The sequence below is a fragment of the Babesia bigemina genome (assembly GCF_000981445.1).
Source record: "Babesia bigemina genome assembly Bbig001, chromosome : III".
In the NCBI taxonomy this organism is placed as follows: Eukaryota; Apicomplexa; class Aconoidasida; order Piroplasmida; family Babesiidae; genus Babesia; species Babesia bigemina.
Genome location: NC_027218.1, coordinates 1,439,911 through 1,466,416, shown reverse-complemented (window position 1 = coordinate 1,466,416; position 26,506 = coordinate 1,439,911). Strand labels below are relative to the sequence as shown.

The 26,506-nt window shown below is 47.8% G+C and overlaps 12 protein-coding genes across 12 annotated transcripts; 2 read left to right on the top strand and 10 right to left on the bottom strand.

Moving 5' to 3' along the window:
* On the bottom strand, positions 1 to 294 carry BBBOND_0305860 (hypothetical protein; the record flags this gene model as incomplete). Its single annotated transcript, XM_012913414.1, has 1 exon — positions 1 to 294. The coding sequence occupies one exon, from the start codon at positions 292 to 294 to the stop codon at positions 1 to 3; it is 294 nt and encodes a 97-aa protein (XP_012768868.1).
* A 634-nt stretch (positions 295 to 928) lies between these two features.
* On the bottom strand, positions 929 to 5,752 carry BBBOND_0305850 (Apolipophorin-III superfamily protein, putative; the record flags this gene model as incomplete). Its single annotated transcript, XM_012913413.1, has 1 exon — positions 929 to 5,752. One exon carries the CDS (start codon positions 5,750 to 5,752, stop codon positions 929 to 931), a length of 4,824 nt encoding a protein of 1,607 aa, XP_012768867.1.
* Positions 5,753 to 5,812: 60 nt separating this feature from the next.
* BBBOND_0305840 (hypothetical protein) lies at positions 5,813 to 6,244 on the bottom strand (the record flags this gene model as incomplete). The annotated part of the gene is made up of 3 exons (XM_012913412.1): positions 5,813 to 5,836; positions 5,918 to 6,053; positions 6,204 to 6,244. The coding sequence occupies 3 exons, from the start codon at positions 6,242 to 6,244 to the stop codon at positions 5,813 to 5,815; spliced, it is 201 nt and encodes a 66-aa protein (XP_012768866.1).
* Positions 6,245 to 7,104: 860 nt separating this feature from the next.
* Positions 7,105 to 8,871, bottom strand: BBBOND_0305830 (hypothetical protein, conserved; the record flags this gene model as incomplete). Its single annotated transcript, XM_012913411.1, has 3 exons — positions 7,105 to 8,589; positions 8,624 to 8,767; positions 8,803 to 8,871. The coding sequence occupies 3 exons, from the start codon at positions 8,869 to 8,871 to the stop codon at positions 7,105 to 7,107; spliced, it is 1,698 nt and encodes a 565-aa protein (XP_012768865.1).
* Positions 8,872 to 9,330: 459 nt separating this feature from the next.
* Positions 9,331 to 13,042, top strand: BBBOND_0305820 (DNA2/NAM7 HELICASE FAMILY protein, putative; the record flags this gene model as incomplete). Its single annotated transcript, XM_012913410.1, has 4 exons — positions 9,331 to 9,615; positions 10,279 to 12,649; positions 12,694 to 12,848; positions 12,887 to 13,042. 4 exons carry the CDS (start codon positions 9,331 to 9,333, stop codon positions 13,040 to 13,042), a joined length of 2,967 nt encoding a protein of 988 aa, XP_012768864.1.
* A 356-nt stretch (positions 13,043 to 13,398) lies between these two features.
* Positions 13,399 to 14,229, bottom strand: BBBOND_0305810 (hypothetical protein, conserved; the record flags this gene model as incomplete). Its single annotated transcript, XM_012913409.1, has 2 exons — positions 13,399 to 13,793; positions 13,950 to 14,229. The coding sequence occupies 2 exons, from the start codon at positions 14,227 to 14,229 to the stop codon at positions 13,399 to 13,401; spliced, it is 675 nt and encodes a 224-aa protein (XP_012768863.1).
* A 756-nt stretch (positions 14,230 to 14,985) lies between these two features.
* BBBOND_0305800 (hypothetical protein, conserved) lies at positions 14,986 to 16,200 on the top strand (the record flags this gene model as incomplete). Its single annotated transcript, XM_012913408.1, has 1 exon — positions 14,986 to 16,200. The coding sequence occupies one exon, from the start codon at positions 14,986 to 14,988 to the stop codon at positions 16,198 to 16,200; it is 1,215 nt and encodes a 404-aa protein (XP_012768862.1).
* Positions 16,201 to 17,701: 1,501 nt separating this feature from the next.
* Positions 17,702 to 18,550, bottom strand: BBBOND_0305790 (hypothetical protein; the record flags this gene model as incomplete). Its single annotated transcript, XM_012913407.1, has 1 exon — positions 17,702 to 18,550. One exon carries the CDS (start codon positions 18,548 to 18,550, stop codon positions 17,702 to 17,704), a length of 849 nt encoding a protein of 282 aa, XP_012768861.1.
* A 533-nt stretch (positions 18,551 to 19,083) lies between these two features.
* Positions 19,084 to 19,929, bottom strand: BBBOND_0305780 (hypothetical protein; the record flags this gene model as incomplete). The annotated part of the gene is made up of 4 exons (XM_012913406.1): positions 19,084 to 19,248; positions 19,358 to 19,423; positions 19,599 to 19,739; positions 19,771 to 19,929. The coding sequence occupies 4 exons, from the start codon at positions 19,927 to 19,929 to the stop codon at positions 19,084 to 19,086; spliced, it is 531 nt and encodes a 176-aa protein (XP_012768860.1).
* A 350-nt stretch (positions 19,930 to 20,279) lies between these two features.
* BBBOND_0305770 (hypothetical protein) lies at positions 20,280 to 23,174 on the bottom strand (the record flags this gene model as incomplete). Its single annotated transcript, XM_012913405.1, has 1 exon — positions 20,280 to 23,174. One exon carries the CDS (start codon positions 23,172 to 23,174, stop codon positions 20,280 to 20,282), a length of 2,895 nt encoding a protein of 964 aa, XP_012768859.1.
* A 784-nt stretch (positions 23,175 to 23,958) lies between these two features.
* BBBOND_0305760 (hypothetical protein) lies at positions 23,959 to 24,540 on the bottom strand (the record flags this gene model as incomplete). Its single annotated transcript, XM_012913404.1, has 1 exon — positions 23,959 to 24,540. The coding sequence occupies one exon, from the start codon at positions 24,538 to 24,540 to the stop codon at positions 23,959 to 23,961; it is 582 nt and encodes a 193-aa protein (XP_012768858.1).
* A 667-nt stretch (positions 24,541 to 25,207) lies between these two features.
* On the bottom strand, positions 25,208 to 25,969 carry BBBOND_0305750 (hypothetical protein; the record flags this gene model as incomplete). Its single annotated transcript, XM_012913403.1, has 1 exon — positions 25,208 to 25,969. One exon carries the CDS (start codon positions 25,967 to 25,969, stop codon positions 25,208 to 25,210), a length of 762 nt encoding a protein of 253 aa, XP_012768857.1.
* Positions 25,970 to 26,506: the final 537 nt, after the last annotated feature.

Below are 26,506 nucleotides of genomic sequence, written 5' to 3'. Positions count from 1 at the left end.
TTAGAATGGAATAGCAGCGTTCAAATCCGAAACGGTTGGAATCCAGGGATAATACATGTTGTTAGAACCGAGAGCGTTAACTGTTTTGGCAGGCTTAGCGAGTTTCTTAAAATCTGCTATGGCCTTCTTATCCTCCTCACTAATATCCGGTAGGCCACGGCCTATGGGCTTGTAATTGGCGTGGCTACGTGCCTTTTCCGTTGACCATGAACGTTTGTTGGCCTGTACATGTAAGGCGATAGAAAGAAATGCGAAGAGGAGTATGCGAATAACGGCGCCTACGCTTGGCTTCATCTTCAACGCTGCAGATCACTTTAAAATGAACCCGGCGGAGAATAAACAACGTACTTCAGGCCTAATAAACTCTAGTATAGCCGATAATCTGCGATTTCCGTATGCCTTACATGCTTGACGCCAATCCACCATGTACTGGGGCAGACATCCTAGATCTCGAAACTGACGCACAACGGTCGCCGTGATCAGGACGTAAATTGACAAATTATGTTGCTTACACGAAGCGTATAACATGTTATTTAACGGCATATGTCACACCAACTCAGTGACGACACCATTTATCGCCTACTTGTGTCGCGCTGTGGATATGCTCCGAGATGTCTGGCTGAGCAACAGTGCCGTATGCTGTTATTTACTTCAATAAAGGTGACTCAAATCGTTACTTTATTACGCCTTCCAGTGATCAGCACACGGGAGGATGTCCCATTATCATCCAGCATCACAGCAACAAGGACGCAGTCCGATGTCATGTGGTCACTCATCTTATTATCACCATTCTATGCACTCAACTAACACATCTCTCAATACATAACCCACTACTATATAGCTAACAGCAATATAAAATCTAGCACGTTCAACTACATTACGTTACGTGTTTTGATTAGGTGGGCTTGGTGAGCAAGGTCGGGAGGGGTCACACCTGCAGGTACGCAAGCTTTGCGATCTTGTTTCCGCGGGAGGCGGCAAGTAGCGATTGGGCATATATGTTGTGGGATGACAATGATCTCCAGTGCGAGCGGATGTAGAACGTGTCGACGGAGCCGAGGAGGACGTACAACAGATAGAGGAGCGATAAGATCCATAGGGCAAACAGTGTCCAGATGAACGGCCCTCTGGTCTTAAATAGGTACTCGTCACACTTTGTAAAAAGGTTTCCGAAGTGTTCTGAATCCAACACATCTCGAAGGTGGTTGGAGAAATCTGAACACGACCTACGGGTGCTTGGGTCTTTCAAAGTAAATACATCTCCAAACGTGAAACCATATTTGTAAAGTGTGGGCAAAACTCCTTCGCAGTTTACGGCAGAGAGGCATTGGCAACAAGGCCTAGCAGGCTGCCCCTCTGCCTGTTCAACGAGGCCGTGTTGCCCGCTCCTGCACCCATCCCCATCCAAACATCGAAGGCAACTCCAATCCTCACAAGAGATATGGTTGAAGGCGTCATGTAAGTTTTTCAAGCAATCGCGGAAAACCCATGGCAGGTATAGAACCCATGATAGGTATGGTTCCGAGTTCCTGTTGGCTAAATGCTTGTATAAATCGGTGCACAAGGAACGGAGATAAGGGGCCCAGTGTATTTTCTTACTCTCGCCATAACATATGCTTGAGCTTGTGAGAGTAATGAGGTGAGGGTGGACACACTCATTGTGTCTGACATACTCTGAACCATAGGTATCACGAAGCGCACTGGTGAGATCGGCAAGTTCGTCGTATATGCCAATGGATGAATCGATAATGGTTGATTTTATGGCCGTTTTTAATGGGGGAGTGCCACCGCTCTGAATTTCCCTAACTATCGATAACACAAATCCGAAATGCTCTGGCAGTGTGGCCGGCGGTGTGGCCACCAGGCAAAACAGGGTTGAATGATTGGGGATATTGAAGAATTTATCTAGAATCTCACGTATGTCACTACCTCTACGTGTTCTTCCAGAAAAGGCTCTAAAGCCCAAGGGAAGCAGGCAAGGCATGCCCTTTTCTGAAGTGGAACAAGTGGTACACACGGGGTCACAACCGATGCTGGTAAGTTGGTGAGGCAAGTAACCGGGTAAGCAATCACTGAGGTATGACATTAGTGGTGACCTGCTGTTACAATCAACTTTGGTCGTAGAATGATCATCACAATGCCAATTAGCTGGTTCGATATCTTTACCGTATCTGCACTGAAACCACCCATAGTCCGACGCCGGGTTACCACACTGGCTTTGCAGGAATCTGAGCACGGGGAACAATCTGCGAAGGATATCAAGCAACGTGTGCAGGCACTCGTCGCCGGTAGAAGGATAATGTAAACCTAAGGCGTTATTGGCAAAGTCACAGGCATAGGTGGCCGATTGGCCACCGTATCCCAGGATGGTGGTGAGGACGTTGTGTGATTGCGTGCCAATTTCTTGCAACGTGTCGAATATCATTTTCGCTGTGACAGTAGACGTGGGATCAAGTTTTAGTTCTTCAATAGGAATACTCAAATAATTTGAATTCTTGTATTTCTCGGGTGCTACTAAAATCTCCTTGATGTGGTCTTTGAGTGGGTCTAGCATAGGATGATGCCACAGACCGGTCAGCCAGATCAGCATATCTTTAACAGTGCATGGATGTTTGACATCAGGGAAATACTTGCAGTGACAAATGTTATAGTAAGTGTAAAGCGTTTCATAAAGATTGTACAGGTTACCGGCATCATTGTTGGGTGAGTTGAACACATTTTTATCATTGGTAAGACGTTTAAGAATACTCTGGCCCGTGCAATCGGTTTTATTTTGCAATTCACCATCTTGCCTGTCATGTCCTGAAGCAACACGGTAACCGCACTTTTTGAGGAAGTAGCCAAGGAGATTCTCCTTATTATTTTGCTCGTTTAAACGAATCCTTGTATCCCTCCAAGTGCCTCTAGCGTTACACTCACTGTGTAAAATATCCAAGTCTGCATATAGAATTTCAAGAACGCTACAAAAGACCTTCGCATATTTTATTTTATCTGCATCGTTCCACTTCTGTAAGCTGTACGTTGACACATAAGCCTTGTTAAGCTCCTCTACAAATTTCTCGAGGCCATATTTCAAAGGCTTCAGCACTCTTTTAGGTGCATCATCCATGGTCTCAGCAGATAATGCGTTCAAGGTGTCTATAAACCTATCACGCATTATATTTACATCGTTGTCGAAATGATCGGATGTGTATATTTGCTGAAGCAATTTGTCAAGGCTCTGGGAGACTTCATCTATTTTTGACTTCTCCGATTTAACGTCACGTTGTTCAGATACTCCCTTTATGAAACGTTTAAAACCTATTTTGACAATTAATACCGCCAAACTGAGCGAAGATTTTCGGGGGGCATCCAAGATTTGATAAGTTGACGTCTTAATGTCCTTAATGATATCAATTCCATTTACAAAACTATTTAACTGCCGCAACAAGCCTTTGGCTCCGTGATTAAAGTCTTCATATATAATGTCTTTAATATTTTTAATCTCCGACGTTAAATTATCGTTTAACTCTGTAAGGTTGGCACTCATAGTTTGCCCATATTTTTCTTTGGCCTCCTTTATAATGTCCGTGAGTGCATTCTCAACTTCAGTTTTCATCTGCTGCCCCAGCTTAGTGATGGCCTCCTTGGCCTCATGGAAAGCCGATGTAAGGTCACGGTTTGCCTTGCCAATCCAGTGTTGCAATGATCTTTCTACGATGGATACATGGTCTGTAAGACTCCTAATTGCATGTTGTAGAGCATTTATATGACTTTGAAGTTCATCCAAGAGCTTGTGTACACTGTTATTGTCGGTAGATTTCATACCAACTTTCTCAATTAGATCTTTAATATGACCCTTAAATTCATCCTCGAATTTCTTAAGTAACTCATCAATCTTCGAATTTGTAAAAACAGAAGTGGAGTTCACGGCAGGATCTTGTGAATTTTTTTCTTTTATGGTTGCTGCAAGTTTGTTCGATGCTTGCTGTGCATTTTGGAAAGCGTCCTTTAAATAGTCTCTATGCTGGTTCAACCAAAACGCTGCATCAACGCGTGTCCGTTCAAGCTCTTGGTTAAGCTTTGAAACGTTAGAAGTAGCGGTTTTCAATGTGTCTTTAACGCTGCCGTCACCGGTCATTTTTGCCAAACGTTCAAGGCAGTCAATCTGTTTTTCAAGTCGTGCCAACAAAAGCCGCGATTCTGCCTGTTGTTTGATAGTATGAACATTTTGAACATCTTTATGCAACCCCTGCAACTGCTGCTGAATTTCCTTCTGCCAGACGCTGTTGGTTCTGTTTATAGCGTCAAGAACCTTACTAATTGATCCTGAAATTTTACTTTTGTACTGATGGATGTTTTCTTCATCCAAATTCTCACTTTTGAGTTGGGATCTAATACTCTGAATCTCTGATTTTTTCCTTTTGAGCAGGCTTTCATACGTCTCGTTCTTCACAAATTGCCCTCTAAGCGCCGTTAGAGGTAAACTTTCCAACTGGTTTTGAAGTTCTTTTTCAAGTTCTTCAGCCTGAGCGTCAATGAGTTGGGTTGAAAGGACTGAAACTTTTGCGACGACAGTCGTAAGGGTAGCTATTATTTTATTTTTATAGTCTCGGGAAACAGTATTCATCGTGCTGCTAACTTTGTCACCGTAATTCTTAATACCCGAATCAACGGACTTTTTCAGCTCGTTAAACTGATCATCCTTAAGAGTATTCACCCCCCCATGCAGCATCTCCATTTTGGCCCTAAATTGTTCAACAGTTTCATGCCCACCATTCTTAATTTTACGTTCCACTTCAACCGGCAAACGTCCTAATGTTTCATCAACCTTTGCCAACACCTCAAGCAAACTAGTGTTCTGCGCCGACTGAGCGAACGCCTTAACCAACGTTTCAACCTGCATTACAGATTTCTGAACCTTGTTCTTAATGTCGGAATCCAAAACTTCAATAGCCTCTAAAGCCTTTTTAAGTGTTGTGGATTCCAATTCGTTGGCTTTTTTAAGGCACTTCTGCAGCGCAGCGAAGACGGCATTACGCTTACTGGGCGACGCGCCATTCAATGCTTCCAGAGCCTTTTTGAAACCTTTGGTACCCTCAATATGGTCTAATTTGATATCATCAAATTTCGTTATTGCTGCATTAGTTAAAGCGGTGAAAATCTTTTCAAAATTACTCAACCACTTGGTAACTTCACCAATGGACTCCGTAAAACGCGTAGAACCCTTCCCAGCTGAGAACTCTAATGTGTTAAGAACTACTACCAAAATCGGCTCTGATACAGGCATGTATACCTGTATACTTGGATCCATTTTAACACTTTCCAATACTCCATGCAAGTACATTAAAACGGCGTCACGCAAACGATCGCAATCGCTATACACGATGCCACGACCAGTGTAGTTTCCAGAATCGTAACCTAAGAGATGCTCAAAACCGGAACAAACTTTCTCTATAATCGCCGCTAATGGGTTTATTCCAGAATCTTTATCACCAAAGAAGTTTTCAAGATTCTTTTCATGTTTATGCAGTAACTCCAACCTGGATTTAAGCAGCTCACAAAGTTCAATGTCTTTTGCGGTCACCTCTACACATGCATTCTCATTTTTATTAGATATCAGACTACTCCTAGCGTCCTCAACAGCCTGGTCTATCAGGTCTTTAACAGCATTGGCCAGCTTTGGAAGGTTGCCTTCTGACTTGTTTTGAAGTAGCCAATCTATGGCCTCCCGCAGGTTCTCGGGGCACTGAGTGAGTTGTTTCGGCGCCATTTCTTGGAAGCGGAAGCGTACCGTATCCGTCCTATTGGATTATGGTAGGCGCAGTTAGAATTAACGTAGACACCTGAAGGCTGTCTGCACATTTGTGTGATATACATCAAAGGTTGACGCTGAGACACACCTGAGTAGCGCCTATACCAACACAATTCTGCTTACGATGAGATGACGACTCAATAAATATTTCTTAGCGAAACGGACATGCACCTCCTTCGTTAGGACACTATCTCGGGAAATGTGCAGCAGAACGACGCTCAATAAGCATATAATCACGGCCGGTACTATCTCCAAAGCCCTGTAACTGCGGTAGAACACACATAAATAACAGTTCAATATATAAACAGGCATACGACGCTGACATTCGAAATGGCCGTCTAGACCGTGCAGCTATTCCGTGCAACACCGGTGCCCCACGGGAATTCGGGACGCTGGACGGGACTCCTACTTGCATGTGCGCAGGTGTGGCCCAGGATGGTGGCACTGCATGTTGCCTTGGGGGTTAGAAATCTCTAAAGGCAACGATAACCATTACCATTGAGCATTATATGTTAAAGCAAACGTACTAGTCTTGTAATGCCTAAAGTCTGAGGAGATGAGGGATTATGCGATCTTCATGTAATAAGTTGTTGACTGTTGGAAGACACGAGATGCTAATCCATTGACGGATGTTAGTTTGCAAGTGGCCTGGTACGACAGTGGGATTATCACGAGTAAAACGTACTTGGGAGACCAACACTCGTTAACGACGAGGCTCGTGAGTTGCTGAAATGCATATGCAATTGCGTAAATAGGAGCTGTTCGTCAAAATTACCTGTTAGAAGCGGGAATCCGAAATGGTGGAAGGAGACATGGAGGAGCGTCTTGAGGCGAAAGCGTCCAACCAAGCAAAGGAGTTCAGCGTTACGCCATGTAGGTTCATGCGGTACATTCTTGTGACTGGATGAGACGGCGTGTATCGGAGAAATGGGCTAACCTCGAGGAAACGCAAGCTCAGCTGCAACGAGCGGTCCGAATGAACACGTAGGTTTGCGCATGATAAGTCATCACCAGGTAATGCTCCCACTTTTGGCTCCATCGCTACATAATAGCATGCGAGGGATATGCAGTGATGCTAAGACGAATCAACTTCCAAGAGCCGGACGAGACAACATGCATTGGCTGCGTGCACAGCGTGCGGGGTGGGACTCTAGGCGCAAAGCGCCACACACTCGAGGTCATATGCAACACAACCGTTAACAACATACGCAAAGCTGGCGATAGAGTACGTCTTCAGTAGTAAGTTGTTGATGTCTACCTGGTGAAGTGCCAAATGCCAACTTCAGGCTTGCGATAGGCGAAAGGTGCATCTAGACGCCGTCCTCAAGAAGCGAGCGGTCCATAAACAACTTTCCATGCGATTGGCTTAGCACATGACTTATCTTGCGCGAAGGGATACGCGACAGGTGTGCCTGGGTCTCCCGCAGGTTGCTCTGCAGCCGCTGCTTGATCAGCATGTGATGGGCGGGCATCAGCGATTCCGTCTTGGGGACGTTAGAGCCGTCGTTATACATGGATGCAGAATGTGAAGTAGACGGGAAAACTCCAGGTGGCCGTGGGATGTGCGCGTTGTAGGAAGCATCGTGATGTGTGGCACTGTCCTCCCGCCACCACGACTGCGCTAATCGGCTCTCCGAAGCGCCACGCGTTTGAGTCCCCGCGTCTACAGATGCAAGCGACATACTCAAATGTGCAGAACGGCCAGCATGCAGGCGCTGGTCTTTGGAGCCGGCCGATCGCTCTGCGACTGGGTCATGCCGACTCGACTTCCCCGCAAGCGCACTGCTGTGGTCTTCAGTCGGCAACTGCCCTAAAGCGCCAAGTGGAATGTACGGGGTGTCGTCTCCACTAAGCCAATTTTTTATATTTGGCGGCGGTATTCCGATGGGCGACAGCTGCGACATACCGTATTCGGCAATGCCTGCGGGTGTGTCTGCTGCTTCCTCCGCCTTGTGAGATATACCATTTGACATGCCCTCGTCAATAATAGGGTAGCTTTTTGTTGTCCGTTTAACTATTCTCTGCTGCGTTGGCTCTTCAGAAGGTGCGGCCGTTGACGGGAGGATAACTGAGGTCGGCATGGAGCCCAACGCCGCTGTCTCCCTGTCATCCTCATGCAAGTTTGGCACTGTGTATCCAGAACCAGACATGTCGAAAGCGTCCGTTGTGCGTCCGTAGTTAGCCGTCAAGTGCCGCTCCACGGGCTCCCGTGTGACATCCAACACCGGTGCCCCTGTTCGACCACGTCTGAACGGGGCAGTGCTCGAGGTAACGCCGTGATATGCGTCCATATACGCCCCGGTGTCCAATCTTACCGGGATGGCAATGTCGGAGTGAAGGTCATGCCTGCTTGTGTTGAGCTGCCCGTTGTAGCCGAACGTGTAATCCTGGTGGTACGCAGCCACAGGTGGCTGCTGGCGTCTGTAGTCCTCTAACGACGGAATGGTGACTCTCGAATACTGGCGTTCTAATTCGGCATGCGTTTCACGGGGAGATGGCTCAGCCATGGGCACCTCGTCAAATACCTGATCGCCAGCCGGCTCAGTAGCACTTATATCGCTGTCACTACTGCGATGAAGCATATGATGATCATCAACATCCACAATTGTGTCTGTGCGCTCCACGAACTGAACTGTGTACTGCTTGGTGGGTACACTCGGCGGCAATACTTCCACCTCCCTTATTTCGCTATCCACCGCATCATCCGGCGCATGCAACATGGAATCCATGTAGTGTTGGCACGCAAACACGTCTTCGTTGTACTCCATAAAGTCGTTCTGTAGTGTTGGCAGCAACTGCGAGTGTTGGATTGTATTGTATACCACCTACCTTCCGGAGCGGGTCGAAGTCCGCAGCGGTAATGCGCCCTCCCTGGCAGGACGCAAACGGCGTATCCTCCTCAAAGAAGTTCGAGTAGATCAGATATACCAGCTTAAACGAGTTGACTGGGCCGTACGTTCGGCCAACAGGGTCCTGCGGCGTCATGTATAGACACACCAGCAACATACCCGGTAGTACCACTCCAACATGTTAGACAGCGCCGCGGAGCGCCGCTGGCAGCACTCGGACTCCGCCATCGCGCACACATCTATCTTCAGCGTGACACAGTCACAGTAGGTGTACGCCAGACCACGCGGATGCCGCCCAGCAGCCTGCGCGACGCACACCTACGGTGTGTGGACCTGATGGCCGGCCGCGCGGCAATTAGACATCCACGTCCACACCTAAGGCGGTGAAATTAGGACTTCACAAGCTACTAGCAGTCATACAGCCATTCTGTCACAGATAAGTGTCCTGAAATCTTCGGCGGCGACGACTCCGAATTCCCTATCACCCCAGGCAGGTGAAGCAATCGGTTGGTCATTGTGCCAAATCAACCGCCTCGCATGACCACCGACAATTTCAATGGAGTGCTCATAATACACTTAGGCGAGGAATCTGTGGCAAGCGGGAGTTTCTAACGGTTCGCGAGGCCCGAGAGGCCTCGGATGAAATACGGGCGCTGATGCCATTGATAGACGACCGAGTCATACACAATGGCCATCACTGCCGAAGCAGAGGGGTTCCGGACGGAAAATGATCTCCTGGAGCGCGTTCTCTCGGTGGACTTTTACCGTGACCTGCCGAAGGACATTCCCAATCAGCTTCCAGACGTCCAGAGTTCGATACGATGGGACACGCCACTGGAGCCTCTGCCCATCCAATTCGAAAATGTGGAAACCTATCAACGCAGCTTCTTCCCCTTGTACATGATCGAGTGCCTGCAGATGCTCGCAAGCAGCAAGTACATGAGCATGGCATATCCATTGCGAGTATCGGAGGTTAGTTTAGTTACGAAAGCTAAATCGTGTGATGATGTGGTCAGTGAAGTGTGGAAGTATTCCTGTTCAACTTTAATTTTACCTGCTGCCTATTACTGTGTTGTGAGCCATGATGTCGTATCCACGTCCCGCAAAAACGCGGGATACCGTATAACTCATATGTGATTACAATATACACGCGCATGGACTTCCATTTTTGTCATACTAGTTTCCGTTAATACCTGTTTTTTGCCGTGGTCGCATACTCCTCTTTTGAACCTACCTACAAGGTATTTTGTGGGCTGAATTAGCGTATAATACGTTTTACATATATCAGTGGTGCGAAATGCTAAAGGCATCGGTGCAATGCAGTGGTGGCCGCGGTTGGGGGTGAAGCTATTTTGCAGGCAATACTAGGAGTAGGCGTATCACGTAACACGTAATAATGGCGTTCGTGTACGCGCAACGTGCTTGTAAAGAACGTATATTAGGGCTTATGTATCTTATGAAATATTGTTTGCTGCATGGGGTTTTGCTCGTGGATGGGTTAAAGTTTTTTGCCCTTTCAAGCATGGAGAAACATCGTGCATTATATACTGGTTGATGTGTTCAGTAGCCAGCGTTTAATACGTCATGTGTACGTATTCGCCTTGCTTCTCAATCACTGATTGATATTGGTTGCAGGTCGGGTGTAACAAAAGCGGGCGGTTTGTGGAAATCACACTCAAGTCAAGCGCCGTAATGCCCTTCGTCTGCGGCGACATTGCGCTCTTGTACGTCGGCCAGCCGGGGCACGACATCGTGCCCAAAAATGATGCTGAAACGATGCAAGTGGACACGTTGCCGAAAGACGCAGATGAGGGGCCCGCATACGTGGTTGTGCCGGATGACCACCCGCTATACCAAGACACGCTGAAGCACGCCCTTGGATTTGTCCTCGAGGCAAAAAGACGCATCTGCACACTGCAGGTGCTGGCCATGCCGCCAAGATTCTGCAATCCTAAGACCTTTGACATACGCAGTGTCGAACGACTGGAAGCCATACAGGAGTTGATCTTGTGGAGCAGGAGCAAGAGCGGGAGCAAGAAATTTAGTGGCATGGGCAGAGGCGACTCCGATAAGGAGGTGTGGTATTTGTCAAAGCTATGCTCCTTCACAACGGCGCTGAGGGAGTTTCAAGCGCTGCGAGGCTTGCCCCGGATGCCGCTGCAGGAAAAGTTGTTGATGGGTTCGGTAGAACCGCCGCAGGATCAGCCGGTAAGCGACATGGATAAGGACACTTACCTCGAAGGGATACGTATTCCTAAGATGTTGAGAAAGAGCTTGGAAGCTTCCTACAATGCAGCTCAGCTCCGGGCTATCAGAAACAGCCTAAACAGCAACGGGATCACTCTAATCCAGGGGCCCCCGGGAACGGGTAAAACCACCACCATTATCGGGATAATTAGCGCCATATTGGAACAGGACTTCCTGCCGTACGACTCCGACGCAAAAACGGAGCCATCCACAGAAACACCCGGAACAAGCGACGCATCGCAGATTAACAAACCCGCTTGGTTCAAGTATATAGACGGCAACAATATGAATGAGCCTCTAGAAATCGCATTTGATAAGCTTAGCATAACGGATACGCAGACGACTAACGGCACGCACAGGTACGACTCCTACGCGTGCATGAAGCCCGCAAAGAGCTCATCATCAGAAAAGGTGAGGGTGCCCACACTGAGGCACAGCAGGAGGCGGATACTGATATGCGCGCCGTCGAACGCAGCCATCGACGAAATTGTGAGGCGATTGGTGAGACCGCACACTGGTGGGATTTTCGATGCCGATGGGAATCGGTTGAACCCGTCGGTGACACGTATAGGGCCCAACTTTCACGACGACCTCACCGTCTACAGCCTCAACAACAAAATCGACATGCTGGGACGCAAGAAATACGGCCACAAGTTCCCGCAAATGAAGAATCATTTCAGGTCGAGGCTAGTGACAGAAACGCTACTCCAGAGCGACATTGTGTGCTCCACACTATCGGCATGCGGGTCGATGGACATGGTTAAGAACCACGCCATGTTCCACACCCTGATCATAGACGAAGCGACGCAAGCTGTCGAGCTTTCGACCCTTATAGCGCTACGTCTGGGCTGCTCACGTGTCGTGTTGGTGGGTGACCCGTGCCAGCTGTCGGCCACGGTCTGCTCCAATGTGGCAGTCTCCCTCAAGTACGATCGGTCGCTCTTCCAACGGCTGCAGATGTGTGGATACCCGGTCAACCTGCTAGACATCCAGTACCGTATGGACCCCGGAATCAGCAGGTTCCCCTCCATGTACTTCTACAAGAGCCAGCTCAAGGACGCGCCCAGCGTCTACCAGCGACAGCAACGCGATTGGCGAGAGTTCCCGCTGCTGCGGCCGGCGGTGTTCTACGCCATCGACTCGATGCAATCCAAGGACGAAACCTCATACAAAAACGAGATGGAGGCCAATCTTGTCTGCCAGCTGCTGGATATGATCCTGACGGTCCTCAAGGCAGAGCGCGGCTACAAGCCTGAGCTGCTGGAGCAGAGAATCGCAGTTATCACGACGTATTCCGCGCAGGTGGCGCTTCTGAAGGAGACCATTGCAATGAGGCATCCACAGTTGGTGGCGCCGCCCGTCGAGAAGGAAAAGAAGAAGAAAGTCAAGGAACCCGTGCCGCCCGGCCCTCAACTGCCAAAGCTCCTGATCGACGTCAGCACTGTGGATGGATTCCAGGGCATGGAAAAAGAAATTGTCATCTTCAGCGCAGTGCGCACGGGATACGTTGGGCAGAAGAATGCAGCACAAAAGACGTTGAGGGAGATCACGCCTCCAAACGTCTTGACCATCGACAACGAGCCACACGATCCTGATGCAGCGCAGCAATTCGCAAACCAGATGCAGGAATATGTCGATGGGATACTTACAGGCAAAACCACGTCCACCATACCCGACGTAGTTGACGTATCCTTCATAGCCGACAGACGGCGTATCAACGTGGCCATCACGAGAGCCTGCAGAAATCTCTTCATCATAGGTAAGGGTTATATCGTGAAACACAGTTGTAACATCGCTGTGCAGGCAACCCGAGGTTCCTACTGCGGCACACGCATTGGCAGGCTCTTTACCATCACTATGCGCAATGCGGCGGCGTCTTCATTTGCAAGCCCGAGCGAGGCAAGATGAGGGAGAACTACCTCCAGACGTGGGGACGCGACTACCTTTTGCGAGACAAGGTGAGTGTCACCAGACAGCACTTTACATGGTTTCTCAGCAAGCTCGTAAGCGTTACCTAAAGAACCCGCTGTTGTCGAAGTTAATCCTTAAAATCATGGGTTGGGATGCGAAAACCGCAGATGAAGAAATAACAGATCAGCAACCGGCGACTGCGCAGCAAGCAAACAAGACGCCGGCGAATCAGCAACCGTAATGGGTTGAACCCAGCCACTGACGATGTGGAAACGGAAAATCTTCAACGCAGTGTCGAATGGTGTAGTACACCCAATGACGGGTCGCACGTTTTCGATTAACGGATGTTGCGGTGCCTTTCAACCGCCCGCACTAAAAATTTATCGAATACACTTTGCAGCATTCTACGCAGTTTTCGCGCGCACCGTGTCAAGAGGCATGCTTTGGAAGTGGAGGTATTAGCATTTACAGCTTTACCGACATTACAATATCGCCAACCGCAGACTGCACGACTCGGAGCCAGGCGGCATGCAACGGCACTGCCCACGCGAAAATGGCACCCATTAACAACCAAAACATTAGGCTCACAGGTTTTGATTAATTTGCGCCCATGTTGGTGTACTGCATAACCGTAAAGCTGCATGGGTTCGAGGACTCGTCGGTGACCTTGAGGTCGCCAAGCTTAACCGGTGAGTCGTCGCACGGGGTGAATCCCATCTTGGCGTAGAGTGCCGCACCCTGCTCGTCCGTCAGCGCGAACAGTTTGAAAATCCGTGCCTCGTTCGCCTTCTTCACGGTATAGTCGAACAAACGCTTAGACACGTTCACGCCACGGTACTTCGGCAGTGCAGCCAGCGCCATAATCACCACGGCGTATGGCTCGGGTTTCGGCCGCCCTGTACCCTTACCGAAGAGTTTCTTCGTTGCGGCGGGCCACTCATACTTCACCACGTCGCATAATGCGAGTGCCACCGCGTTATTGAACATGTAGACTGCACAACGTTAGCAAATCGTTATACTGAAAAACTAGAATAGGCATCGGAAATGGTACGGAAGCCGCTTCTGGAGCATTCAAAGAACCAAATAGGTACACAAAACACAGTAGGGAGGTTGAACAGATCACGCCTCAGGAAAATAAGTAGACTTACGCATGGACGAGTAGTTGGTGTACCTTGCAAACGGCCGGACGTCTGGAAATATAGCTCCTTCCTCAAGGTACGCGTCGAATTTGTACGGTACCGAATGGACGAGCAACAGCCAGGCCTGGCGCAGAGTGTGCTTGGTCAAGTCGTGGATGTGTATGGCCCGCTCGTTGAGGACGTGGTACGATTCCACCCCGGCGGTCGGCTGCTCGTGGTCCTCCTGCTTGTCCGCCGATATGTGCAGCTTCTCAGCCAAATCCTGCGTCACAGAACTTAGCGACGCCATCATGTCGAAGGTCACTTGCGATAGGCGCAGAAGTCTGCAAAATAAGCAGGCGAGTTCAGATAGGCTCAAGCGACACGCATAGCGCCGAGCCGCCTTACCCCGTTGTCACCAACTAAAGGTGCTAATGCGCTGCAACGATGTGTACGCATACCACCCAAGACTGCTGTACTGAGCGCCCAACCGCGGCAGCGGCGCCTGAGGCGCCTCCGCAGAATCCCAGACACGTGAGAGGGTCAGTGGAACGTATGTGTCTCTCATCTGTATAAATATATTTTTGCGGTGCGACGGCCGCAAGTATCCGTGTCGCTCGCCACGGCCGGTCGATGCTGCGTTGCCGATTGACGACTCAGTGAAACGAGCCTTGGGGGCATATTTACAACTGCTGAAGAAGTTCTGCACATTTTGGTCCAGTGTGTAGCATATTTATGTACTTGCGTGGTACTGTGGTTGCATTTTGGCGGCTGTCTTGGAAGCAGATGGCGATGGAATAACGCTCCGCATCGTACCTTCCCTTCGTGTTAACGAGGGACTCATCTCCATCCCACCAAATTGGTATGTCGGTAGTCAGTAACAGAACTCTGCTGGTGTATCTGCTGCCGCCAAAGACAAGAATATCGCATAGGCTAATACGTTGTATCTCATAATCGCACTGCTCCCATTGAGGATTTACAGGTTAGATCCGCTGTCAAGTTCACTTTTATGAATATGTACATGTTTCGAGGTGTTTGATGAATTGAGGGAAGCTGTTTTGTTAAGATGGATAGGTCGTACGATTTCAAACGCCGTGCCACGCACTGGCAGATGATGATGCGAGAAGCAACGAGCGATTCCCAGGCCGCATCTCCAGAACATCACACAGTCGATAGATTCTCGGTAATATCTGCAGACGTGTTTGCGCAGCTCAGGACGCTGAGGGAGATTATATCACCCTACGCCGTGTTGGCCCACACTGGCCACGGGTCGAAAGAGTCGATCGGCGGCCACGTGAAAATACCCATCTTGGCTAACACTATGGGGTACATCCATGCCAAACGCGCATTGTTTGAGCAAACAGACATCAAAGACATCGTGCACGACACTAGACATGCCGGAGATCTCATAAAACAAATGACCACCAGCATCGAGGAGGAACTGAAACGCATGAGACGTGGCACCATTTCGAGGCAACTACAGGAACACCGGCTCGGCGTGATAGCTTGCCTCCAGCATAGCCTCAAGGCGGTGGAGTCGGCTGTAGAGGAGTACGAGCGCTATCGCCTCAAAGTAGAAACGAACGTCACTGCTTCACTGCGGCTGATGACGGAAAACCAGGTCAAGGAGTACCGCATGCGCAAGGGGTATGGACTGGACGGGAATGCCGAAAAGCAAATTATCGCACAGGATTACCTGAAGTTATTCATGGAGGATTCTAACCGCAGTGACACACTGGCAAAGGGTGATGGGTCATCAGTAGCGCAAAGCGGCGATTCCATAGCCGCCTCAACCTTCTCTTCACCTGTACTTGGCCCATCGGTGCAGCCTGGAACAACGATGCCGGTGTTGCGGCGCCAGCAGTCGGTGCAGATGCCGCATATGCCCGCATACATGGATTACGTGGACGCGCCACAGGAGCAGAACACGCAGTTGCTACAGATGCAGCATAAAAACTTGGTAGCGCAAGTGCAGCAGTCAGTACAGGCTAACGAACTCAACACCATCAATGGAGTTCAACAGAGGTTGGCTGAGATCTCGTCTATGTTCGAACAGTTCAGCGGCACGCTCGCAGTACAGCTCGACATGTTCGAGAGCATCAACGCCAACGTGCTTGAGTCATTGAGCAACATAGAAACTACGGAAACGTCGCTGAAAAAAGCGGAGACGGAGGGTATGCCATACTACCAGCTCATGATGTGTTACGCCTTCATCGGCTCAGCGCTGTTCCTCCTATTGGTGGACTACCTCAAGAGCTCAAGGGGAAGCTACTTGTTCTAGAGATAGCCACGAACAATGGACAACAGTATCAATTTCATTCCACGGTTGATTCTGCATTGCGATGTAGTGCATGCGTTGTGAGCCGCCTACCGGCTTTAGAGGGCGCTTCTACATTGACGTTGCAAGGCTGTTGCCATATTAAAGTTCTACGTTTGGCGTGCTATGCTGGGCGATATTCATGTACGTGGAGGCGGAGTAGCGGCCATTGTCCATCTTTTCGGGAATTATATCACCGACGAGATTACTTGGCGATGCGGCAACGTTCAGGCGGCACAGCGAATAACACACGTGTTTTATAAATCGTATTTGGGGTTTGGTCATCAAAAAAATAGGAAATGAGGATTAGTATAAGGTTACATGGGTGGTTACACCGTTTCCGTTCGTGTCTACGTGTGGCATCAGCTCGTTAGATGCACCGTCGACGCTGTGCAGTGCCATCTAGCGACGCCTTACTGTGAGACAAACAAATGGTGCATAACGCCTATAACAGAACAATGGTGCCCAATACATACAACGGGCGTGCCTGCTGTTTTGGGCTGAACAGTAGCATCTACAAGCAAAAGTTGCAAGACTAGAAAATATTGTATTGCCAAGTAATAGGAGGCTTAGGTGTTGATGGGCCGCGAAGCCAATCTCTTTGTATATGCCGGTAACGGTAATGGTGCCGTGATTCGCCAATGGGCGTAGATCTTCCATCCACCTGAGAGTACAAAGTCTTTTTGTGTGTTCTCTCATTTTACAGTGTGCTATGTGGCTACGTGCCTAGAGCCGGTTTTCGGTTTTGCGGGGCTGCCGCCTCACGCTGATACCGGTTGCGGGATCCACATCGTACTGTTGCCTAACATTACAGGTATCATCCACGTTGGCACGCATCCAATTTGGGTCAGCGGGTCGTTCAGAGAGTCATAATATTCTCATGATCTCATGTCCATCGTCACGTAGGACAACAAATTGGAAAGCCCTACAGTTGAACTCCATCTCCACCAGGTGCTCCCACTTCACCCTCCTTTATCTATGTGTCCCTGCAAAATGTATTGGTTGATAATTGCAATTGGCGCATTGGCGATTGTATTCCCGAGGAATCCAGATGGAGTATCAAATTTTTCTAGCGCTTTCCGAGGCGACGGGGTCACAGCAGTTATTCCTACATCTCGGCCACTAATACTCTGACTACATTTCTAATACGATATCTACAAGGTTGTTTACTAGGTAGATCGGTTGGTATGTTTACAATGGGCTGTAGACACGACAAAGAAGTATTACCCATCAACATATAATTAAAAAACTTATTGAAACAATAAGTCCATAGCTACATGAATAAACATGATATCCATTAAATTGGGCTAGCAGCGTCTAAGTTCGCCACTGTGGGCACACCAGGACACTGGAAGTTACCTGTGGCGGCAGCAGTAGAGATTTTGGGACGCCTATTATGATATGTTTTGGAATTCCAAGCAATCACCAAACCTATGTCAACGTCAATTTCCGGTATGCCATATTTTTAATTTTCGCCCAAGAAGAATTCGCGAGCTTTTGCACGTAATGAAGGTTCCGCAGATGGTTCACCTTCATGTACACTGCTTTCCAGTCCATAGAAAGCCCAGAACCCAGCGAAGTCGCATAGCGTTAACACCCCGCTTGTATACAGATCTCTCAACGCCGCGTCGACCTCAAACATATTCATGTCAGTGCGGCTTTCCGGCTCTACATAACCCAAGGCTTTCATTGTCTTTCCCAAACCAATCTCATACTTCGTTAACGGGACCAATCTTAAAAGGGCTGCTATAGTTGCAGTGTGCAGACAACGTACACCTGCGTATAGCATTGGTGCAATCCCTACGAATACCGTCGCACAAGCTTCCGGATCTTTTGCGCATGATTTCTCCCAAGTCGCTTCTGAACTGTAAGCAGATTTATATTCGTCAGGAATTTTGACATTATCAAGCAATATCTCAGTACCATTAACAATCCTGTCTAATTTCTCCGCAATGGCTGCAGCGGTGATACCCTTGCTCTTTACAACGTTTTTATAATCGCAATCGTCCACAACCCTGAAGCACTTAGCTAACGCTCCAGGTGTTTTACTAATACGGTCATTGTATCGTTTCAACAGTTCTTCAACGAACCAATAGTTCCTAAGCTCGCGTTGCTCCAGGAAATCTTTGGAAATACGTTTAACTTTCTCGAGAGCGGGCAGATGTATCCTGCCAACGGGCTTGTCCACAAGAAACTTGTAAACCGCCTCACCTATGGCCTCCAGGTTTTTCACGTCATCGCCCTTCAGTGCCAACAACCAGTCAGCTGCTTCCTTGAAGTTCTGAGGAGCATCGGTCAGCGAAGTGTACACCATCTTGTATGTATTCGTTATGCTAGGCGTGAGTTAAAAACGTGCGTTGCTTTGTGCATTCAGAAGCCTATCTATTACCGCTGTGCCTTGATCGCAGACTAACTAAAGTGCTGTCAACACCCGATAAATGTGCATCAAATTTGATTATTACGTATCGTCTATGTATCGAATAGGCGTTCGTTGAAGGCGCGACGAGCGCCCAGCTACTCCATGGCAGCCGAGTCCATACCGTTGATGTGGCATGCAGCATCCGCAGCGCATGTCATCGCAGTATCCATGGTTCAAATGTGGATGAGACGCAATGCGCCTATACACTGTGATATTTCGTGCATAAAGTGACAAAGATCTTCGATTTTCCGATGGGTTGCGACAAGCGCATTACAGTGTGCAATCCGTGCGGTGGCTAACACATGGGGTAATGCCCAAGACCAATTCAGCGTTATGCGTTCGTATATCCTATGACCGCCTTACGATCGCGACGACCCGTAGATTATTTTACATCCAAGGATGTAGTTCTGAGATTCTGACGTGACTCCTCAGCTCAGCATCACAGTGCACTGCGAAAATTCGGTGACACGTTCAGTGTTACGAAGCAGTATCTGGTTAGTATCCAACAACTTCCGATACAATCGCATTGATGGGTCCACCATAACTGTTTCCGATTTTGCTCCCTTGTGTTGCTGAGCTTGGCCCATATATCGCTGGGCAACCGTATTGGAGGTACCGGATTTACGCCTAGAGTGGTGCAGCATAACTGATTGTTATTGTTACGTGTTCGTAGAATTGGATGGATCCGACAGATCTGCCTACCTTGTTAAGGCTATGCATCTCCTGTCTGGTATGGGCGTTCTGCCATTCACGCTGAAGCACCAAAATCTGCATTACTGAACAAGGACACCAAAGCACACGAAAAACCACATCTTTGACTATCATTCTATGTTGTGTCATTATGTTGACATTAAACGACTTAATCTGATGCAGCTTTTTACATCCCTACCTTGCTGCTGTCGGAGTCCTCATTGAGGCGAGAGGTGTCGAGAACGTTTCATACCCATCTGACACTAGCCGTGTTTTTCACACATGTATCACCTTTCTCACACTTAACGTCCCATTCTGAATCGCTCTGTAATTTCCCCTCATCCATACCATCAAGCTGTGGGCTATGTATGTTGAGCGCAGTGAGCACCGGAAACTGTAATTTCGTAATTGTCTGTAATGGTCACTTCAGCCTTTCTAATAGTTATGATGTGAAATGCTGTGAACACGGAGTGAGCAAATGAACTGCTTTCCAGTTTTATTTTTGCCAATGGTGTAGGGTGGCCAAATGCTCGAACGGTAGTTGGTTGATTAATTTGGTGGAGTTGCTGAGGGACAATGATCATTGTCGCATTGAATCTCTTGTTGAGTATTTGGGGCATAGTCTGATTTTTAGGTTGTTATGAGATCACCAAAACAACACGTTACACCTTACCAAACTATGCCCGACATACACTATTTGTCTTATGAGATGTGGCATCAAATCCCATTACTGGCACTACATGGTATCGCTAACACAAAACTACAAAAATGTATTACAACACTAAAATACGATGCCAACTCAGCACCGACAACTACCACAATCTCAGCAAAAACTATACAACCACTGGAGACACAAACCAGCAGATCGAACAACATGAATTATGACAATTAAAGTGGCTAATTGCCAAACGAGTTACCAAATATGTGTGACTCATTACTTGGCGTAGTAGTTCTCGACCTTGATGGTGGAGAGGGTGACACCCTTAACGGTGACGCAGCGGCACTCCAACGGAGGCGTTTGCCGCAGGGTCTCCCCGGGTCCTATACGCGCACTGTCGAAGTTCAAGATGACGAAGTGGTTGGATGCTGATGCAATCATCGACTGGCTTATTTCACTCAAATTCTTCACTTCATCCTCAACGTAAACTTGGTTGAAACAGTTGGGTGGGTCCAGGACATACGGCGCTGGGCAGTAGAACGCCGCTTCTTTAGCAGTCTGAATGTCGATCTGGCAACCGAACTGAAGCTCTCCATCAGCATCGTAGAGCTTGGGTGTCTCGGGCTTGAATAACTCAGTTGACGAATACGTAACACCACAGCCTTGCATGTAGGGGTCAGTGGTTTCTAAGTCGATATCCACGACGTGCCAAACGTATGGCGTGGATGACCTCATTATATTAGAAGTGGGTTGCGCTGATGCGTCTGAGGTCGATGCATTACCAGGTGCAATGGTAACATCCGTTTGTTTGGGTGTATTACCGCAGACAAACGTCATGGGTACGTATTTCGTGTTAGTTGGATCCTTTGATATAAGAATGCCGCTTCTACGTGTTCTTATTGTCAGTTCGGGAAACCTAACACTATTGGTATTTGCTCGATGAACGACTTCCAATGCACCCGGTGTAGTAGCTATTGAATCATTGTAGCTCCTGCGAACCAACACTGATCCGTTTGGCGTATCTTCCACTATATAATAAAATTCATCAGGTTGTTCCGGAAACCATTTCAATGTTTTTTTCCTTGGGTTAAGATTACGGTTTAAACGCATTGAAATTATGTGGAGCGCACCCAAATCCATTTCACAATACAGTGACAACGTATCACCTGCTTCTAAGGTGAAGGCTTCCTCTGGTGTATAATGTATCATAAGATATTCGGGTAATGCGGATCCTTCTATTGATGATCCGGTTCTGTGCCAAGGCAGCAACATGTGAGAAAGTGATGTCTGAGATCGTTGTGCGCGTTCTACTTCGTAGCTGCGGGCAGTGTGATTCTTAAACTCTAGAATTAGTTTGGATGTTTCGTATCCACGTTTATCGACACATATGCAAGCGTAGCCAATAGCGTCGTCTTGAAAACCTATGCTGAACGTCTGGAACCCTCCAATGGGGTGAGAAGTCTCAGACCTCAGGATGCGGGGAAATGCCATTATTCGATTTGAGTATAGATCGTATCCAACGGAGGCGCAATTGTCCGGCAACAGTTCCTCTTCCGGCCCGCAGTGAATGCCAGCCCAACCAAAATCTTTGGATTCGTAGTAGAGACATTCATAGACACTACCTATACCGTTCTCCATAGATTTCGTTGAACAACGACGTTTACTCTTTTCTGGATTAAACAGACTTGGTGTCCCCCGGTCGCATCCAACCATATTATAAAAATGAGTAAACGCGAAGGAAATATTGACAATGGCTTGTATTCTGTGTAGGACATGCTCGTCTCTTGATGTCAAAGTCAAATGATAACGAAACGCATTGGTTCCACGTTTTAACGAGAGAGGTTTGTCGACGTGGTACTTCAGTTTTACTTCGCCACGTTGCATTTGAGAAACATCCAACTCGAGAGCATCACCGACAAGAGCGTCGTGGTACGGGATTTCGTTGTACGTATCAACGTCATGTCCTGAGGTCACTTGTCTCAGGGTATTCAAGTTATATGGCTGAAATTCAGTCTGGTATTCATGGAGAGACATCATTTGCGAGAATGTGACAGTGGGATCCCCCTCCTTGGGAGCCTCCAGATTAGAATTATTTATTGGAAATTTGATTGTTAGTGTGCTTCCCGGATGAAGCACTACCGAACACCACGGGCCGCTGATTGGTTGAGATCGGTTACGTAATATTTTGCTAGCAATGTCACAAATGTAGTCAGTTTTCGAGCGGACTTCTATCCTTGCACTCACCCGACCAGTTTTCGGATGTATGCACTTACATTCTCCATTAATTGGCGGTAAAGATCGAAATGTGAAATATTTAGCTACCACCCACTGTTTGTGAAGAGAAGTATTTAAAAGCGGGTATGGTGACGGCACACGCATAGGGTTACCATTACTATCTAATAGTGACCTCATGCAACCAGGGGGTTCAATCCTGCCGCTACAAAGAAAACCAATGCGCGCTTCTGACATGGGATCCACCACACATGAAGTTTCACGACTGATGGGATCCACAGTAACCTCATGATCAGCGGCAAAGAGTGGTGAGGGGAGGTTACCGCAGCCTTGAAGCGGCATGTGTTTACGCCCTCTGATCAAGTAAAATATCCCCAAACCACTGCCTATCTTGGCAATCTCCTGAGACAATGGAGTGGCTGGAGTCCACGGGAAACTTTGAGCTTTGATGGTACCATCGATGCCGTCAAGGAGACGCTGCAGCGTGTCAGTCAAAACCAAATCTCTTGGCCCACAGATAAATATCGCACGGCGTCCTGTGATTGCATATAAATCTTCTTCTCGTAGGTAAATATTGACTATACGAGATGACTCATTTGATTCAGTGTGGATATAAAACCCTGGAGTTTCGCGTTTTAATACATCTGAAAGAGCAACAGAACGAAAAATTCCGTTTTCAACTACGTATGTTTTTGTAAAAGCCCGTTCGTTTGAATCTGGTTGAGGATGCCACACGTATTCGCTGTGTTTGACCCTGCGCGGGCATGCTACCTCCGTAGGTCCAAAATTATGGATATCCAGGTTGCAGGTAACGAGAGCATTGTCACGAAGTAATTCTGCTGGCTGAGAAAAGCTACAATCAGTTGCGTCTATGAAACCAATAAACTGAAACGCTACTGCGCAACACAAAAAGATGCAATTCATACGACAGCTGGCCATTTTGAGTCGTTGCGTTGGATGAAACCTGACAGGTCTCATATGCTTAACTGTTTTCGACAACAAGGCACTTCAAGAATATTGATGAAATGGAAGTTAGTTACAGCCCGTAAAAGTGCTATCTATAATTGTTTGTGAACGCCAACGACTCCCCAGGGATCACAACAGTTGTCTAGACAGCGAAGAATTTTCCTCAAGCGTTAGATTCGATTGCATCACCTGCAGAAGCATTATGATATAAAAAACAATGCCAACTTATTATCTCAATAAATATTCCAAGAAACTTAGAACGCACGGCATCGTACATCGAGCCTTCATTACCACAACTTATTACGGGCAATCACCCAGCAAAATGCCGAATATACTAACCAGTACACAGTCGTGGCTGATGCATGTTATAACAAAATTAATGTACTGGTGTCGAAAGTAATAACCAAGTCAACGTGGTGAAGATGGAGGCCGAAGAGCGACTACGCCGTGTATTTACTCGAGCGGAATGCATTCAGTTGTCAGCTGCAACCCAACGTGATAGAATGACTTACTAGAAGCGTGATTGTTATAGACGCTTAAAGCTTTATGGTTGCTCCATCTTGGCCAACACGCCTAGCAACAATACGGCGCGCAGTACTCTGCCAATAACATGAGAATCTTAATTGCTTCCTCAGCATAAATATAGTACCACACCGTATAAAATAACACAGCATGTAAGTAGAATACAGACATTTAACAATAGCAAACAACTTGCCGTGTAACTACGTAAAGGTGATCATGGCTGTGATGTGTCATGTTAATCAACCGTGTAGTCAAAGTAGTCCACATCTTTGTAAAGTGAAAGCATCTTCCTGCCGTCCGTGAGTAACGCCTTGACATCGATGAGGTGGGAGGCCCTGGAGCATATAAGGTGTGATCGGATGTAGAGCACGTCCAGGCGGTATAGCATCGGGTTCATAAACTGGAAAAATGCGAGAGACCAGAGTGCCACGAGAATGAGGATGAATGGCTCCCGGATACCGTAGAGGAGGTTGTCCATGGCGGTCATGAGTGATGAGATAGGCCCACCGTTGACAATCTCCTGCAGCCTGCCGATGACCTGTTGACATGTGAGTGTCGGCTGAGATCCCACCTCCGGCGGCGTGAACCCGTGTAGGTAGAGGAGGGGCAGCGCAGTGGAACACAGGTGGAGGGATGAACACTTGCCGCTGCCACGATGTTTTTGCAAATCATAGTGCAATTTTTGTAGTGACTCCCACAGTCTGTCCGGCAGGTACACCGTCCAGCTGAGGTAGGTGTGGGCGAAGCTCTGGGAGTACAGGGCGTACGCCCGGTACGTAATGGGCGAGCAGTGTGGAGAGCAGTTACGGAGATCCATAATGAAAAGGCGACAAGTTTACCACAGAAGCGATTAGAGGCTTTTGACACTAAATTGAACCGCAGAAACGTATCCTAAGAATTACAGCAATGCAAAGTGTTTATATCAATATTGTCCAATGCAAAATTTCATATTACCCGCTGAAACGTGAGTCTAATTTCAAACAACCAACGGATCTAGAAAGGTAGAAATAGTCGCGGTTAAAAACGAATGCAGATGAATTGAATTTATTTAGTTATCACTACACTTATTTATAAGATCCTAATCTAATGTGGTGCGTAATAGTTTCGCCAAAAACCAGGGCATACTTTAATCTCCGCGGAACGTAGCGATCCTCCTCTACACCTCATGGCCGTGCTGCTTCTCGAACAGAACAAAATATAAAAACATAGTTTCAGCAAGTTACAGAAGAATAAAACCGTACGTAGCTGAAAAACAAGTGGCCTGAGTGCGTCGCTAATGTAATTAGAGATAGGTTCTTAACTGTGTTTGCCCTCATTATATGGCATCTGGATTGTTTGTAAAGATCGTATACATACATCTAACTATCACTACATTTCATACAATTGAAATGTTTCGTGACGTTTCGTATTGCGGCTACTGAGTCGTGATCCGGATGCAAAAACTCGTCGTCCAGCTGCTAGCACAGTTAACCTAAGATAACCACTCAATAGAACGCCCAGAAACCAGCGAGGTCGTAGAGAGTGTCCAATATAGTGTCATTAATATCGCGCACCGCCACGGTGAACAGCGGACCGTCAATGCGATCTTTGCATTCAGGCTTGCCGTAACCCAGAGACCTAAGCAGATCTTCCAACTGCTTCTCCACCTCGTAATTACGCTCTACACGGCTCGCATATTCGTCAGCCTCCATCAAATAGAGCAGACCAGTGAATAGCATAGGTGCAATTCCCACGAAAATAGCTGCGCAAGTTTCCGGGTCTTTCGCGCATGATACATCCCACGTGGCCCTTGAGGTGTAGGTAGACCTGTAGCTGTCGGCGCTTTTGATGTCATTCAAGAACCTCTCACAAGCATCCGCAACCCTGCGCAATCTGCCTGCGATGCGCTGGGGTCTAACATCATGGGCCGCAATGACATTCCTGTAATCGCTTTCCAGGTAGAACTTTAAGGATTTAGCGAGGCCCATAGGGTCCTTAGGCATGCGCGCATTGTAGCGTTTCAACAGCATTTCTGCGAAAGGGTCGTGCTTAAAGCTCTTCTGCTCGAAGAACTTCTGCGCAACACTCTTTACCTTCTCAAGAGCTGGAATCTCCGTGTAGCCCACAGGGTGGCGTACAAGCAGACGGTGAACTGCGTCAGCCAACATACCCAGGGTCACATCAGGATGCGATCCCTTCAAGGCCAGAATCCAGTCAACACCCTCCCTGAAGTCACGAGGGATTCCTTTCAACGAACTGTACACCATCTTGCCGAGATCTGTTAGATTATTTGATATCTATAAACGTGTTAAAATCGGTCTACGTATAGACCGGTCCGCGAGCAGCACTCGTAACTTATAAGGTGTGTCCTAACGGCGAATCAGCACAACGCAAGTGCTGTTGCTTCCAAATACAGACGTCAACAATTAAATATTACAAAAAAGTGCTAGGCACCAAATAGGTGGACGCTGTGGCACTGTGACAACAAAGCTGCCGTGTTATAGACAGCTCCACACCACCAACGTGACATGCAGTACGTACAACGCGAGTAATTGTCCACGTACATTCCGGACGGGAATAGCTGATGTTGAGGCTGGGAATGTTGGCAGTATTTGCAGGTATGCGTACACGTTTGAAAATTTCGGATGGGTTGCCACTAGCACGTTCAAAAATCTGCAGTATCTTGCGGGTCCAGCCCGTTGTTGGCATTGGAGTCACGACGAGCAATTAAAGCGCTCCTTCCACGGTCTTACGCAATTAAAATAATTTGTATTCTCTAAATTTACGCCGCAAGTTTCTCTTGA